This window comes from Octopus bimaculoides, chromosome 11 (genome assembly GCF_046866305.1).
Source record: "Octopus bimaculoides isolate indiv1 chromosome 11, ASM4686630v1, whole genome shotgun sequence".
Lineage (NCBI taxonomy): Eukaryota > Metazoa > Mollusca > Cephalopoda > Octopoda > Octopodidae > Octopus > Octopus bimaculoides.
Window position 1 is genome coordinate 74,816,393 of NC_142938.1, and position 16,156 is coordinate 74,832,548.

Genomic DNA, 16,156 nt, shown 5'->3' on the forward strand with positions numbered 1-16,156 from the left:
ATCGGACCAATTTTAACATAGAGGACAGGATCATGTATCTCTTCTTTCTGTAATTTGCAAAGAAAATAAGTAAATTGCGGAATGGCTAAATAAAAGATTTATGCTTTCGAGTCAACACATATGCTGAGGGCTCTGTTGTATTCCATCTCTAAATGCAGGCATCAATGTCTCATCAGGTAGTGAAGCAGCTCTTTAGGTGTTTTGACCCCATCCACTGGGGGTCACCCACTGATGTATGCCACAAAACTACCACACAGCAGCATGAGCTTTGTGTCAGATGTTTGCAACTCTTGGCCAGATGTTTCTACCATCCTCTGTGTTCATTCTTGCTTCACCACTTCTTTTTCTTGAGCCAGATCTATCCCAAAGTTCTTGAGATATCTGTTTTGATAATCTCATTAACGATGTGTTCCATTTACTTACTTGTCTAGATGATGGCCTTTAATTAAGAGTCTGCTTGTCTGTGATCTCATCTGAATTGTCAAGTTATTTCATGTGTCATTACATTTATCAGGAGATAAATGGAAATAGCATGCAAAAAAAAGAAAATATCCTTTTTTTGATTCTTTAAAATCAAAGAAATTTTGTCACAACAATATATATTTATTTTTGCTGTCTCTTGCAAATGAAGTTTTTCAATTCTGCAAAACTTTTTCCAGAATTTGTCTTGAAACACTTCAGATTCATCGACCCCAAGAGCAAGAACCAAAATATTAATGCACTCCTTTACTGAAAACACATTCAAGAACCTTCATCAAAGCATCTGTGAACCTTAAGCTTATGTATTTATGTTGAGAGATGAGAGGAACACAAGATTCACCAACAGAACCAGTGGGTTGATTTGAAGTTCTTGATATTTTGTGGATGGAAAATGGCACCATACAAATTTTTAAATCCCAAACTGCTAAATAGAGTTCTGAAGTATTTGGATTACAAGAATGTTTACCTGAAGAAAATGAAGCTTTAACAGAGGAATTTTTCGTATCAAAGTGTTTAAACAATTTCCTTGTACTTATCTTTTCAACTTCACCTTAAATGAACATCTATGTTGTCATCTGGCTGCCCTTGAATCACACCTGATTGTCTCACAAAAGAAAAGACATAATGGGATGATATTATTCTAGGTATACTATGTCCGAAAAGAAAACAAAATGATCCTGGAATGCTTTTGACCAGAGCTAACCTGAGGCTAAACAACAACAACAACAAACTTATTTGGTTTTGTAGGCTCAATTTGATTGATTGATTATTCATTTACCGTTTTATTGAAGTTGGGGTATTTTGGTGAATTTGTCGATAAACCATACAAATACTCAACTGTTAAATAAAGGCTATTATTTATCACAAACAGCTCTACTGAATAACCCACAGGCTGTTTCTCATGAATGACTCTGCTGGATAATCTATATACCGCGAAGACTCATTTCATGAAATTTGGCTGAAACTGTACTCTAGTTGAGTACAAAAAGGCTTCCTTCAGAGAGAAATGTATTATTTTCTAGTGAAAAATACATTGAGAGCAATGATAGTGAGGAAAATGAATTCCTTGTTTTCACTCTTTCCAAAATAGTTCTTCAGCAGTTTTAGTGAACATCTCATCTCAGCCTCGAAACCTCAGACTTGTCTTCTAACAGCAAATTTATTCCACTTGTGAAGTTTTTTTTTTACTTCACCAGTACAGACTATTGCTTGCATCTTATTGATTCACTCAGTCCTCTGGTAAGGATTGGATGTTTTCCTGATCTTAGGAGCTGGCTGTAAATGATTAACCAATCCAATACTGACCTAATCAAATATACAGCCTTTAGTAATTTCTTGTGTGGTATGGGTGTACGGATATGGAATTTGGTTTGTAGCCATGTTGTTTTGGGTTCCATCCCTCTGTGTGGTACCTCAGGTTGTGTCTTTCTACCATTGCCTTGTGTTAACCAATACCCCGTGGCTGAAAATCTGTAAATGGGAACCTATCTTTGTGAGTGCGTTCACCTTGATATTGCATTATGGTACATTTGTCCGCTGCTTGTGTAATCAATATATTCCATTGCTCTGGTTTTGTGTGAAGACTTGTAGAATATAAATATCTTACTTAAAAAATGGTGGAGGGCATTCAGCTTCAATAAGTCTCATCCAACTCATGCTAACATGGGGATATAAAAACAATGATGATGGATAAAATATGATTGGCAACATTAGTCATTTTTTTTTTTGGTAATTGATCACAGCAGGAACCATGTAGCATTAAGGAGGTGGTTATGGTGAGTGACAGAATAATTGGGTATTAATAAAAGAATATTGTATGACTTTCTAATTTACATTTGACGGATATTTCTCCTCCTCTTTGTTGTTAACACAACATTTCAGTTGATATACCCTCCAGCCTTCATCAGGTGTCTTGGGGAAATTTTGAACCGGGTTCTCCTTCCTAAGGTATTTTTCAGTGTTATTATTATAATTATTCAGGTCACTGCCTGGAATCAAACTCGGAATCTTGGGGTTAGTAGCCTGTGCTCTTAATCACTATGCCATATGCCTGTGGTTAAGAGTGCAGGCTACTAACCCCAAGATTCCGAGTTCAATTCCAGGCAGTGACTTGAATAATGATAATAATAATAATAATAATAGCATCAAAAAATACCTTAGGAATGAGAACCCAGGTTCAAAATTTCCCCAAGACACCTGATGAAGGCTGGAGGGGTATATCAGCTGAAACGTTGTGTTACCAACAAACAAGATGAGGACAAATATTCGTCAAATGGAAATAATGTACATAATTCCTCATCTCTTAAATATAGAACTGAACTTTCTAATTAATACTCAATTACTCAGGGTGGGAGCAAGTGATGTGTTGTAGCAAACTGATGAGGTGAATTGTATGTTATTTTGTGATAAAATTCTTCTCCTTAGCAATGGAAACTGTTTATTACTTTTATTGTATTTTAGTTCAAATAACTTTCACAGTAATCTTATTAATGTTAGAGTCAAGCATCCTTTTTGTTGTTTTCCATTTTCTGTAAATGTATCTGATGCTGACAAATAACTATTACCTCCCCTCTCCAAAAACAAAATCTTTTTAATGTGAAAATATTTTTTTCTACTCTAGGTACAAGGCCCGAAATTTTTGGGGAGGGGGCCAGTCGATTAGATCATCCTCAGTATGCAACTGATACTTAATTTATCGACCCTGAAAGGATGAAAGGCAAAGTTGACCTCGGTGGAATTTGAACTCAGAACGTAAAGACAGACAAAATACCGCTAAGCATTTTGCCTGGCATGCTGACGTTTATGCCAGCTCCCTACCTTTTTAATATGAAAATATTAATCAAGGTAGCAAACTGGCAGAATCGGTTGCATGCCAGACAAAATGCGGAGTTGAAATTCTGCCGAGGTTGACTTTGCCTTTCAGGGCTGATAAAATAAGTACCAATTATGTACTGGGGTCGATGTAATTGACTTTATGGCTTTGTGCCGTGATTTTGATGATTTGCAATGTGATTTTTTAAAAAGTGTTTTCAATTGTGTTTTTGCACTAACTTTAAAATGATTCCATTCTGTTGTAATGTTTCACCACTAATCAAGGTAAAAAAAAAAAGTCAAATATTAGATGTTATTTATATGAAAAAAATAATAAATTAAAAAACAAAAGACATTTATTGTGGTTAATTAAAAACTGTGATATTTCTAATGAGTAAACAAAAAACAAAACAAATTAATCTCATTTCCGTTTATAACTAAACTGTGAGCAATCCATTGCTGTTGACCAGAATGACAGAATCTATTTAGTTTGTATGAGACCTGTTCTCCTCAAAAGGAAATTAGATTTGGGAGGGTTAAAAAAATGAATTTAATATGAAACGGACCCTGAGTTCTGAAAAACTAGAAAAAAAGAGTATGTAGTATCATTAATGGCTCCCTAAAGAAAAATTCTGTTTTAATAAATATATTGAAATATAACAGGATGTATATACCACTCATGGGTAATGGTGCTTCATATTTTTACATCAAATATATAGCAAATTCAATATCGGATATGCTAATAATATTTGTCCTCCCCATTTTAATAATGCTTGTCAAATCAAATAAATAAAACCAATGCAATTAAATTAATGGGTTCTAAGCTTTGGCACTAAACTTGTCAAAGGTTTGAGAAATTTGAAATTTACACCTAGCATGTTAAATCAACATCATTTGGGCTTCAGGCTGGTTTTTAAAAATTTATTTCATTTCTTAATTGTATTACTTTGTTCCCAAACTAAGTCTTATAATTGTTTTTCTTCTTTTCTTTTAGAAAGTGAACGAGTCACCAGTGCCACAGTCCCAGAAGATCCCCTTCCCAAAGTCGAACTATGATAGAGAATATCAACTTGGCTGGCAAAACAAAAACTAAAACAAAACAAAAAAAATTAAATTTTCAATAAATAATTTTTATACTAAAATAAAAACAAATTTAAAAAAAAAATCAACAACTAAAACTCCTTTTCTGAAAGATTAAAACCAAAGAATGTTCCTAGCTTTTGATCAACAACCACGATCTTATTTGTGGGACACAGTTTGTTTTTTATACTTTGATCTTTGAGATTTTCAATTATTCAATTCCAAGTGAGTTACGAAAGCCTCTGTTGGTCATCTGTCTTGCATCTCTATACCTGGATAAAGGCCTGTTGTTATTATTATGTTTAGAAGACTGGCATTTTCCCATATGTGCAAGTTTATCCTCTCCATGGCACTGATGTTGTTGAAGGGAAAGGCCACAGCTCGGGCCAGTGTCATTGCATCTGTTGCTGTTAAAATACAAAAGGGCAGAACAGACAAACTGCAAGGCATCCTGTTGGTCACTCCAATATTTCCGTCTATCCACCATCTTTGATTGGTACTTTTTTGTCAATTCTGAAATAATAAACTGGCTTTGACAGGGTTTGAATTCAAAGCACATACAGTTGGGTGAAACAACTGCCATAAGACATGTCTGTCAATGCTAGCAACTTTCAGTTTGCTTCCTTTTCTTTCTGCTCATAGAATTTCAAGATATTGGTTTCAAATTTTGCACAAGGCCTGCAAATACGGGAGAGGCGCGGGGGATGGTCAATTACATCAACACCCCACCCCACCCCCAGTACTCAACTGGGACTTATTTTACCGATCCCGAAAAGGATAAAAAGCAAAGTTGAACTCAGAACAAAGACGCTGAGCATTTTTGTCCTTCGTGCTAACGATTCTGCCAGCTCGCCGCATACGTATAAACATCCTAAGTAAATATCTGATAAGTATTCATCGGATTAAATGAGATTAATCTTTAAAACAGAAACTCCAATACTGATTCGCTTTCACCCACAAAAGGGGAGATTACTCTTCATACACCAAAGAGCGCCATTTTTTCTTAGTCACAATTGTTTGATTACGAAGTTAGCTTCACAACCATCTATGTTCAGGTTCAATCCCACTGCATGGCACCCTGAGCAAATGTCCTTTATTACAGTCTCGGGCCATCATCATATGTGCAAGTGAAATTGGTATATGGAACCCGAAAAGAAGCTTTTATATTCTTTCATTGTACGTTCGTCTTTTCCATGATAGCATGGATCAGGTTTATATATTACTGAATCGTTATTTTTACAGCCAGATGCATCTTTGGGAACTCTTCCCTGATTTTCGAATAAGATCTCTTTGAAGACGTAAAGCGAACGGACGATTTGTAGACAGAAGTCACAACAACATCACTCGTAACTTTCACAGGGCGCAAATGTAAACAAACACTTCTTTTTTTGAAGTTTTGTCAACCAAGTTCACTCACAAGCTTTGGTTGACCCAGGGTTGTAGGAGACACTTGCCCAAAGTGCCATGCAGCGGCACTGAATTCAAAATCCGCTGAGGTCAACATTGGCTTTCATCCGGTTGGTGTCGTTAAAATAAGTCGTATTCGACTTGCCCCTTCCCTCAAAATTGCCAGCCTAGTATCATAATCAGAACAAAAACATTACTCAAAGAGGAGAGAGAGATGTTTCGGTTTGCATTTTCCAGTAAAACTTTCGATATGGAGGGACCAGCTGAATGAGAAAAAGATACTTTCTTTAGAAAACAGGTTTAATGTTGGTGACAAGAGCATCTGGTTGTAGAAAATCTGTTTTGACAAGTTTCATCCAACTCATGCCAGCATGGAAAAATGAATGTAAAACAGAACTAATGAATGATAACCTGTTTATATTAGTGACCTGTAGGGATAACATTTCTTTATGAAACAATAATATATTACCAAATATATCAAATGTTTTTATAAATCAATACTGTGTTCTATCATCGTTTAACGTCCGCTTTCCATGCTAGCATGGGTTGGACGATTTGACTGAGGAATGGTGAACCAGAAGGCTGCACCAGGCTCCAATCTGATCTGGCAGAGTTTCTAAAACTGGATGCCCTTCCTAACGCCAACCACTCCGAGAGTGTAGTGGGTGCTTTTTACATGCCACCAGCACAGGAGCCAGTCAGTTATATATATAAGCACAAATAAAGGTTACAAACCTCATTCAGAGATAGCAAAATCCTTTGAAAGTACTGGTTATTTACTGCTACAAAGAATGTTGGACATTACAGTTAATACACAACTGCAAGGTAACTATATAAACCGTGGTTTATACATATTTGTATTTTATGTATTAACTGTAATGTCAAATACACTTTGTTGAGAAGACTCCTCTGTTGATGCCAGTCCATCACAGGGTTAACCCCTCCAGCTGCCTTGGGTAGTTTTTGGCAGATTGGATTGAGGCAATGTGAAATGAAGTGTCGTGTACAAAGACAGAACAGGATGCCTGGTTCAAAAATCAAACTCTCAACATTATGACTGTTTAACAAAAGAGAGATGAAAATAACACAGCACAAAACAGAAAATCAGTCAAATTGATTCAGATTTATAATTTATTGACATTAAAACCATGTGTGTGTGTGTGTGTGTACGCGCGCGCACACACACACGACAGAAGAAAAAAAAAAATAGTAACCAAAGAATGGTAGCAGATAACTATTAATGGAAATAACTGAATATTTGACTAATTGCAAAAGGAAGAGAGGGTGGGGTGTTGATTGTAAATGTAGTCCAGACAATTGGACAACTGACAAAAGGTGCCAATTCTTGGCTAATAATTTCGAATTAATGCAAAAGTTTGAGAAAGTTACAAATACTAGCAACGAAAGATTGAAAATGAAAATATTTTAGAGTTATATTAAATGGAGGCAAGCTGCACATCACTGATTTTCATAAAAACTGATGCTTTTAGCCATAAAATATGGTTTAAAATGGTCGTATTTCTTAAAAGCCACTTCACAATTTCACAGAAATCAGAAAATATATGGATAGGAATCATTGCCATAAGAAGTTAGAAAGATTTCTTCAGAGACTTTGAAGAAATGCGACTGAAAAACACAAGTGGAGAGAACACTTTGTTCATCCTTCATGCTGTAATTTACCCGTTTAACAGAAGTCTGTCTCCAGCTTACAGACTCATTATGCCAGAGATTACCCAAGTTTCCAGACTGTGGAAAGTACATAATCTTGCATAATGTTTTTCCTTTTTAATATATTTATGTCGTGGTGAAATTTGGAAGGGTTAGTTTTTCAAGAAGAAACACACACAATGGTTCTATTGAACTATTATTATTCTATTTGTTTAACCAATTTACCAAATTAACTGGTTGCTTAATCAATCAATCAATCAACTGATTTGTCAGATATTTTCATCATCGTTTGCCATGGCATCAACGACATACCTACCCCAAAATTTGTCTCATTAACTCCTTTGCTTTCATTTTTCTTAATTTAAAAATTTTTTTGAGGGAAATACATGTTCATTTTCAAAAATTTATTACGTAGTAATACAAAATATACTTACTACTCAATATAAGATATATGTAATAGTAGTTTTATTACACAAAACATAGAAATAATATCAATAGCTAGTAACCATAAGGTTTAGATAACAAGTTTTTCTTTCTGTTTGATAAACTGATTGCATACACAATAAAAGAAAGGTTGGAGAAATGCTTTACATGTTATAACAAATATTTAGGTTGTTAGAATTGCACAAAAGTTTCGATAGAAATATCAAATTAATTATTAAGATAATTGTCAAAATAGCTATGTATACAACACTTCCATCCCAGTGGGTTTTAATCCTAACTTTTCAAAGATCAACAAATTCATTGTTGTTCATAAAATTTCAGAATCTGTCCAAGAGAAATTTGGTATTTCCTTGATTAAGAGACAAAGATGCATTTCTCTGCGATTATTGCAGAAGGAACAATTTGTTCTTTGGATGAGTAATTTTTTTTTTTTATTTCATTTATTTCAACACATATAATAATATTGATTTCAAATTTTGGCACAATGCCAGCAATTTTGGAGGATGGGGTAAGCCCATTACATTGACCACCTCCCCAGTACACAACTGGTACTTATTTTATCAACCCCGAAAGGATGAAAGGCACAGCTGACTTTGACATAATTTGAACTCAGAACACGAAGATGGACAAATTAATAAGCATTTCATCAGGAATGCTAATGATTCTGCCAGCGCGCCACCTTGGTAAGAAATATTAAGAGTTATATGCATACAATAATATTGATTGGCTGGCAATATCAGACATATTTATACACACAGAATCAAACATTTCCCCCACTACAAAGCCACATAAAAATATCAAGTGTATTCTCAAGCATGCTAATTTTTTTCCATTTTCTTTTTTTAATACAAAATATATTTGGAAAATAGAGGTGCATCTTTTACGCCAGCAGATACAGTAAATCAATATGTGCAACATTTTAATCTTCAGAATCAGATCACTCTCTTCATTATACAACACTTAGTAGTCACAACCCTGGTTACTTAGATCTTTTTGTATAATTTGTTTTATAAATTTAGATACTAAGATCATCAATAAATCAATAATTATATATTACAACTTAATAATTGAATAATTTTGAAAGTATCACACCTACATTTCCCTTCAATTGTTTTTTATCTCTGCTGTTTCATTTATCATCAGATGAATTTCTAAACTGCAAATAATTGCTAATTATAATATATATATATTAATGAATCTTTTCTTTGTACAGAAATATATATTGAAGATAAATATGCTCATTTAATGTATATGTTTTTGCATCGTAATTCTTTTCTTCTTCTTATTATTATAACCAAAAGGATCGATTCTTGAGGAGTCTACATACCTTCACAGTCGTTTTTTCTGCTATTTTGGTGATGATTTTTTGAGTTAGCTTACCAATTATTTTTGTTGGTAGTTAATTTATAATATATTGATATATATATATATTACAAAATCAATTTCCATACTATTTTAAGAAAATCTATTATAATATTTTGTTTGAATTTATAAAATAAATAAGTAAATAAACAAAGGCTAATAGTAATAAAAGTGGGTGATGGAGTGACTAAATTTGCACCGAAGAGAAATCATGGAATAGCAAAATATACAAGGGAGATAACTATAACTCCATTCAATACTGACGGGAGATTTTGGCTGAAAGAAAAATCTGGGGAGATTTCAGAAATTCTCTTGTCGGCTCCATAGTAAAATGATATTAAAAAAAGAGGGAAAAATAGGTGGAGGTAATGTTCGAGACAGTAGTGTGGGTAAAATATTTTAAATAATATAAACTAAACTGATGAAATTAAATTTCGTTTTAAACTCTTTAACAGTTAAGTTTAAAAAAAAAAGCATTCACCAATGGAAGTAGAGTGTAATTTTAACAGATTGCTTAATTAATATCTACTTCTGAATAATTAGGTTGTGTGTTGATTATTAAGGTTCCACTAAATGAAGAGGAAAGAAAGATATGAAAAACATATAGCAATATTTCAAAGGAAAACAAAAACAAACAAAAAGCTTATATAGCTTCAGATAATATTGGTTTCATATTTTGGCACAAGGCCAGCAATGTTGAGGATGAAAAGCAAAGTTGACCTTGGCGGAATTTGAACTCGGAACATAGGGACAAATGAAATGCGTCTCAGCATATGGCTTGGCTTGTTAATAGTTCTGCCACTTTGCCGTCTTATAGCTTCAGATAACAGAAAATAAAAATCAAAATATGAACTTTTGTATTTTCGTGACAAAAATACTAGTAATCTATCAACAACGAGGCTGTCTTTGGGAATTGAAAAGTAGTGGTTCGCACTTTCTGTGTGCAAAGACAAGAAGGATTTTAATTAACATAATCAGCTACAATTAATTAAATGAAGTTTAAAAAAAAAAAAAAAAAAGACATAGATTGATAAAATACCATTTATTGCTCAGCTAACTTTTGTTTCATCTTTTTTTTGTAAAGCCCATCCATTAAAATGTGTAGAGTTTTAGGATAACAGTGTGAAGGAGTTTTGCAGAATAATTAATTATATTGCAGTTCAAGGTTTTTTTTTTTTCTTTCTTTCTTGTTTGTTTGTTTCCAACAATTACTCTTATATCATTAATCTCAACCATTGTAGAATAATCTGCTTTGCTAGGAGATTTAGACTTCCAGTATTGCAATCTAACTTGTATTAATTTCTATGGCAATTAATCTGTAAATTGTACCTTCATCATCATCATCTGTATTAGCAAGACAGTTAAGCTACTTCTGTATATAATCTGTATTACTAACATAACAAAAATGAAAATGGAGAAATTTTTAACAACTTTATTGCTATATATATATAGATATATAGCAATATAGATATATCATACACGCATTCACATGCACGCATACATATATGCATAAATATATATATATACATATATATATATAGACACACACAAACATATATATACATACATGCATATATATATACACACACACGCACTTATATATATCTATGTAAACTTACATGTATACATACAGACAAGCATACACAGATATATGCAAACTTATATATACACATACACACACATGCATACATACATATAACATTCTGTTTAATATTCCCCTACCCCCTTGAACAATGTATACCATGTAGAAGTTTACTGTAGTTGGACTGTTTGGACTAAATGTAGTGACCTTTCTGCCAATAATCTAATAGGAAACCATCAATAACTGATTGAAGGTGAAATCAATTCTAAATTGGTTTACAATTCATAGGGATTACATCTTGAACTCTGTTCAATGTCGTACAAACCAATTTGATTATCATTAAAAACAGACTCAGTGGGAATATTGAACATAAGGTCCAATACTGGACTAAAGTCACAAGGAATCTGTCACTTTTTGACTGTGTTGATGTGTGAGTGTGTGTGTGTGTGTGTGTGAAAAGTTAAGCTATAGATATGGTTGTTGCACAATAAATCTTCAGACAAGGGAAGCTATAATTGGTACCATGAGAAGGATTATACAGATATTCAATGTTAATGTGTAATTTTTTTTTTTTTTTTCCAGTTTTGATATTATACTCCAGGTCAGGGCAAAAAAGGTCTTGTGTGATAATAAAAGGGCTATATTAGCGTATTATCTAAGTGTTTTCACAGTGGTTCCACATAGGTGGCTGGGTAGAGGCCTACTCGACCGTCTTTGCGTCCTTTGCACCACCCCAATTCATCAGGATCAGAAAGTTTAGTGAACATTTCACCTAGAAAAATTTAAAATGAGAAAGATTAGTTTGGAGACAGACATTTAAAAACAAACCCTAACACACCTTGTGTTATAATTTTCATAAATATGTATTTCTTTAAATATCTATAGAATACATACATAGACAGACACACATATACAGTTTCTCTCTCTCTCTCTCTCTCTCTTGCGACAGACACACAGCTGAGATATTTGATATTTCTATTAAAAGTAAAATTACAGATTTAAAATAGAATTAAATTATATAGAAAATAATTTAAAGAAAAAAAAAAAAAGTTAAAAAAAAAAAACTAGTAATTTAACTGTGGCTGTGAAGTTACTTGAAAATTTATACATTTTTTTTCTTTCTAATTTATTTTTGAAAAGCTACAAGTAGATTTAATTAATTAAGAGCTAGTGAAAATTACATAATGTCAGTAATCAAATTAAGAAAAAGGAAATAACTAAGGTTTTAAAGAGAAGATTGGAAGACATGCGTAAACTGGTGGGTCAATAACTGCATGCTTCAAAACTCCAATCCAGACCAGTTTGTCATCTAGTAATGTAAAGTATTAAGAAAAAATAAAAAGTGGTATTATTTTATATGAGGGAGGTAAAAAAAAAAATGCCACAATATAAATGATGGATTTTTAACTAATGAATGAGTAGGTTGAAAAGACACTGAAACAATAAATAGGTGATGAAGAAGGAAAATGATATATTTTAGTGCTGGGTTTCAGTGAAAGGAAGCTACATTGCAAATTAGGCAAGGTTTTGAGGTATCAGGAAAGTAGATGAGAAAGAATGTCCTGTAGCTTCATATTCAGCAACTGTAATATCTCAATTCTAGATTCTAAGGCTTTGTTCTGTTATAACCAAATATGGTGTGAAGAGATACAAACAAGAAGGAAAATATAATCTGTCTTCTCCCAGACAGTTTTTTACTTTTAAGTCACCCACAGTTCAAAAGCTTAAAACTCTAGTAGGGTTATCCAAAACCCCTTCTAATCACTGAAGTAATGATTTACTAGAGTATCGTATACAATAACTGAAGAATATAAGTTCTGTCTATTCCATGAGAACAATTTAGCATTACCGTAGCAGCATCACACTGCATCATTCTGTGATTTAAATTTCCAGCTTTCTGCTTTCTATCTAAATATTTCCTGTTTTATAAAATATCAACCACAGAAGAAAACAAAAACAACAAAACCCGTCAAAGTTTTGTAAATAAACGCAAGCATCACTGAGTGGTCAAGAAGTTTGTTTTGCAACTATGTGATTTCAGGTTCAATCTCAATGCATAGTACACTGAGCAGTTTCATTCTACCATGGCTTTGGGTAGGTAAGTCTGGGAGATGGAAACTGTGTGGATGTCCAGTGGAACAAATCCTGTCTTTGAGTGGGAGACAGCATCTGTTGTTGTGTTTCAACATGACCAGCTGAATCTTTGGTGCTTTTAGCAGAATCCACACTGTTATAAGAATTCAAACTAGATCTCTGGTCAGAGAATAACTCTGTCCTTCCCTTGCATCAGTCAGAGGCCATACAGGAATTCATGGTCATTGCCCTTCAGACCAAAAAATAAAATAAAGAGTGAAACAAGGGGTTAGTAGAGAAGCAGTATATAGCAGGGCATTACAGACACAAAACTGCATTCTTTGCAGCAAACATTTTGACATTCTAGGCTTAACTGAAAGCTAATCAGATGGCTATTTACTTCAGAAAGTGACTGAAAGGTTTCGTTGCTAAGTTAGTAAATTGAAACTGGTTTGAGAACAACAAAGCACTCACAACATTTCTTCAACAAGGAAGAATGCAAATGAACAAATTAAGACTGGTGAAATAGAACACACAGAATTTTCCTAAGGATTTAGACTGGATATGGGCAATCTTTTTTGAAAAGCAGGCCACTTGAGACATAGCACCATCATCAAACAGGCTGCATTACTAAATAAAGCTGAAGGTAATTTTTATTAGGCAGAACAATCAGAAAGTCCTGCTGCCTGCAGTTTGGCCATGACTGATTCAGACACTGAATAAACATGAAATATGGATATTGAGAAAGCTTTCAAATACTGATACAACCTACTTACTGGTGTTAAGCGAAGAATTAGAAATGCAAAATATCAGTTGCTAAATATCAGCTATTTTAAAATAGATTTTTTTACAATTGGAAAGACAGAAACAAGATCTAAAGTAACCAACAAAATATGATAGTATTTTTAATAATTGTAGTCTCAATATTTTAGTTAAAAACCTTATTTTAATTTTACAAGTAATCCAGAGAATTTGTTGGTTTGAGGACTCAGTGAAAAAGCTTCCGTATCTGATACGCGACTGATGGTCTCAAACCCCTAACTCTACTTTGGTGCTAGGTTTAACGTTCTGCCTATTTTCAAGCCACCTCTTGGTCCTTGAGTGACTTTAGTAGAGTTCATTCTGTCATAAGCATTCAAGCCAAGACCTCTGATCACCTTCCTACCCATATTTTTACATGGTGACGTCCAGGTTGGGTATCAGTGTCTTTCTTACAAGTCTGGGTGGTCCTGAAAAGCTCAAGGACTGTGATCTTTGCCTTTGGATTAACTTAACCCACCCCATTACAATTAAATGTGATAATCACTACTCAAGATTTAAAAGATAAAGCTGGTCCCTATAACCAAAAGGCTAGGTTATATTTTTTTAAGATTAGGAGTCAGTTACAGAAGAAAAAAAAAAAAATGACCAAAAATATTCAAGAAAAAACCAAGAAAATCAAACCAATGTTCAGAACTTGAGAAAATATAAGAAAAATAACAAAACCATAAATTCATGAAAAGAATCATGAAAAAAAAGCAGAAAAAAAAAAAGCAGGAATTTTTTTTTTTTTGATTAGAAAAGAAATGATTAATTTATTCCAGAGCAAACTTAATTGAAGAATTGCTTTTGATTTTTCAAACATGACACCATTTAGTATATTTGATCACTTTCAGTGTTTTTAGAGTAATCTGAGCTCACCTGCTTTGAAAGTCAGCTCATCTGGAGCTGTTGCACTATAATCATACAGAGCGCGCACTGGCACACCTGGTCGGTTATCATCCACCAATGTTGTGTCATCAAGCCAATCATCACTGTCGGGGTCACCAAACGGATTCCTACTATCAGCATCTTTGATATCAGTAGTAGTAGTAGTAGTAGGAGCAGTAATAGAAGAGTAAGGAGGAGGAGCAACATATGTTGAGCTGGAGTATATCGAATCAGGGTTATGATTGTCAGCAGTTTCAGCACTGCAAAGTTAACAGAAATAGTCGGTGGTGGAATTGTGGCAACAGGGAGACAAAAAAGAAGCAGGAGTGCAACAAGTTTTAAAAAATGGAAAGAAGAAGAAAAAAAAAGAAAATATTAATAAAGATTTTTAAAAAAAAAAAACCCTTAAATCTACAGAAAAACACAGGGATTTTCAAAGGAAAACATGCATATAAAGGATACATAGAAAAAGAAAAAAGGAAAATGGTTGACGAAATCACATGCAAAGCAACATGGAGAAATGACATTAAAATAAATGCAGAAAAAAAATTGAATATACAAACATATAAAGCACACTGATTCTAGTAATAAAACAATATATATACATATATATGTACACACACATGTATATATATATATATATATATATAGCTGTGCAATAGAAGGGGATTAGAAGTAATGGTGGTTTCCAGAACTTTCTCTTTTACATTTTTAAAACAATAATGAAGATTTAGACATTATTAACTGTTCAAATTATTGAATTCCAATGTTTTTTTTTTTTTTCCAGTTTCTGAAACATGAGAGGCGCAAAGCCACAAGTTTGAAGCAGAGAGAAGATTAACTGATTAAATTTACACCAGGATTGGATGAAATGTGAAGTTTGACTTTAGTTGGACTTGGATTGAGAATGTAAAGAGCTGTAACTAAATACCACAAGGCATTTTGGACAACATTCTAACAACTCTGTCAACCCATTTCAATGATGATGATGATTATGATGATGACAATAATAATAATGATAATCCTTTCTATTATAGGCATAGGGCCTGAAATTTGGGGGAAGAGGGCTAGTCAATTAAATTGACCCCAGTGCTTCACTGGTACTTAATTTATTGACCCTGAAAGGATGAAAGGCAAAATTGACCCAATGAGATTTGAACTCAGAATGTAAAGAGCCAGGAGAAGTACTGCTTGGCACAATGATGATGATGATGATGATTTCAAATTTTGGCAGAAGTACATCAAGTTTAGGAGAGGGGACAAGTCAATTACTTGCCTGGAACTTTGTTTTACTGACCCTGAAAGAATGAAGGGGCAAAGTTAAACTCAGTAGGATTTGATCTCAAACTGGAAAGGCTTGGAACAAAATACTGCAAAACATTTTGCTCAATGCTATACCAATTCTGTCAAACCACATCTATGATAATCGTTTCTAACCAAAGCACAAAGCCTCAGATTTGGTAGAATTGGTCACCAGTACTTGAACTTAGAATATAAACACCAGAACAAATACCACAAGGTATTTTTTACCCAATGCTTTAACAATTCAATCAATTCAGC

General features: G+C 33.5%; 2 protein-coding genes across 15 annotated transcripts in view; one reads left to right on the plus strand and one right to left on the minus strand.

The window, feature by feature from the left end:
* The window catches only part of LOC106875133 (cysteine-rich with EGF-like domain protein 2), a 31,128-nt gene extending 26,672 nt beyond the window's left edge, over window positions 1-4,456 (plus strand). For 2 of the 3 annotated variants that reach the window (XM_014923132.3, XM_014923140.3), the window contains one exon: window positions 4,286-4,456. In XM_014923132.3, coding sequence (XP_014778618.1) covers window positions 4,286-4,347 — 62 coding nt within the window. In that variant the 3' untranslated portion in view covers window positions 4,348-4,456. Of the gene's footprint in view, window positions 2,438-2,586 lie in introns of all 3 variants that reach the window. The other variant, XR_016243724.1, reaches the window with a different exon arrangement.
* A 5,823-nt stretch (window positions 4,457-10,279) lies between these two features.
* Window positions 10,280-16,156, minus strand: part of LOC106875088 (protein kinase C and casein kinase substrate in neurons protein 1) — a 151,968-nt gene continuing 146,091 nt past the window's right edge. For 8 of the 12 annotated variants that reach the window (XM_089360365.1, XM_089360363.1, XM_089360361.1 and 5 more), the window contains 2 exons: window positions 14,588-14,856; window positions 10,280-11,606 (listed from right to left, as the gene is read on the minus strand). In XM_089360365.1, the coding sequence (XP_089216491.1) occupies window positions 11,500-11,606; window positions 14,588-14,856 (376 nt within the window). In that variant the 3' untranslated portion in view covers window positions 10,280-11,499. Of the gene's footprint in view, window positions 11,607-14,587; window positions 14,857-16,156 lie in introns of those variants that run through there. The other 4 variants (XM_089360357.1, XM_089360354.1, XM_089360356.1 and 1 more) reach the window with 2 other exon arrangements.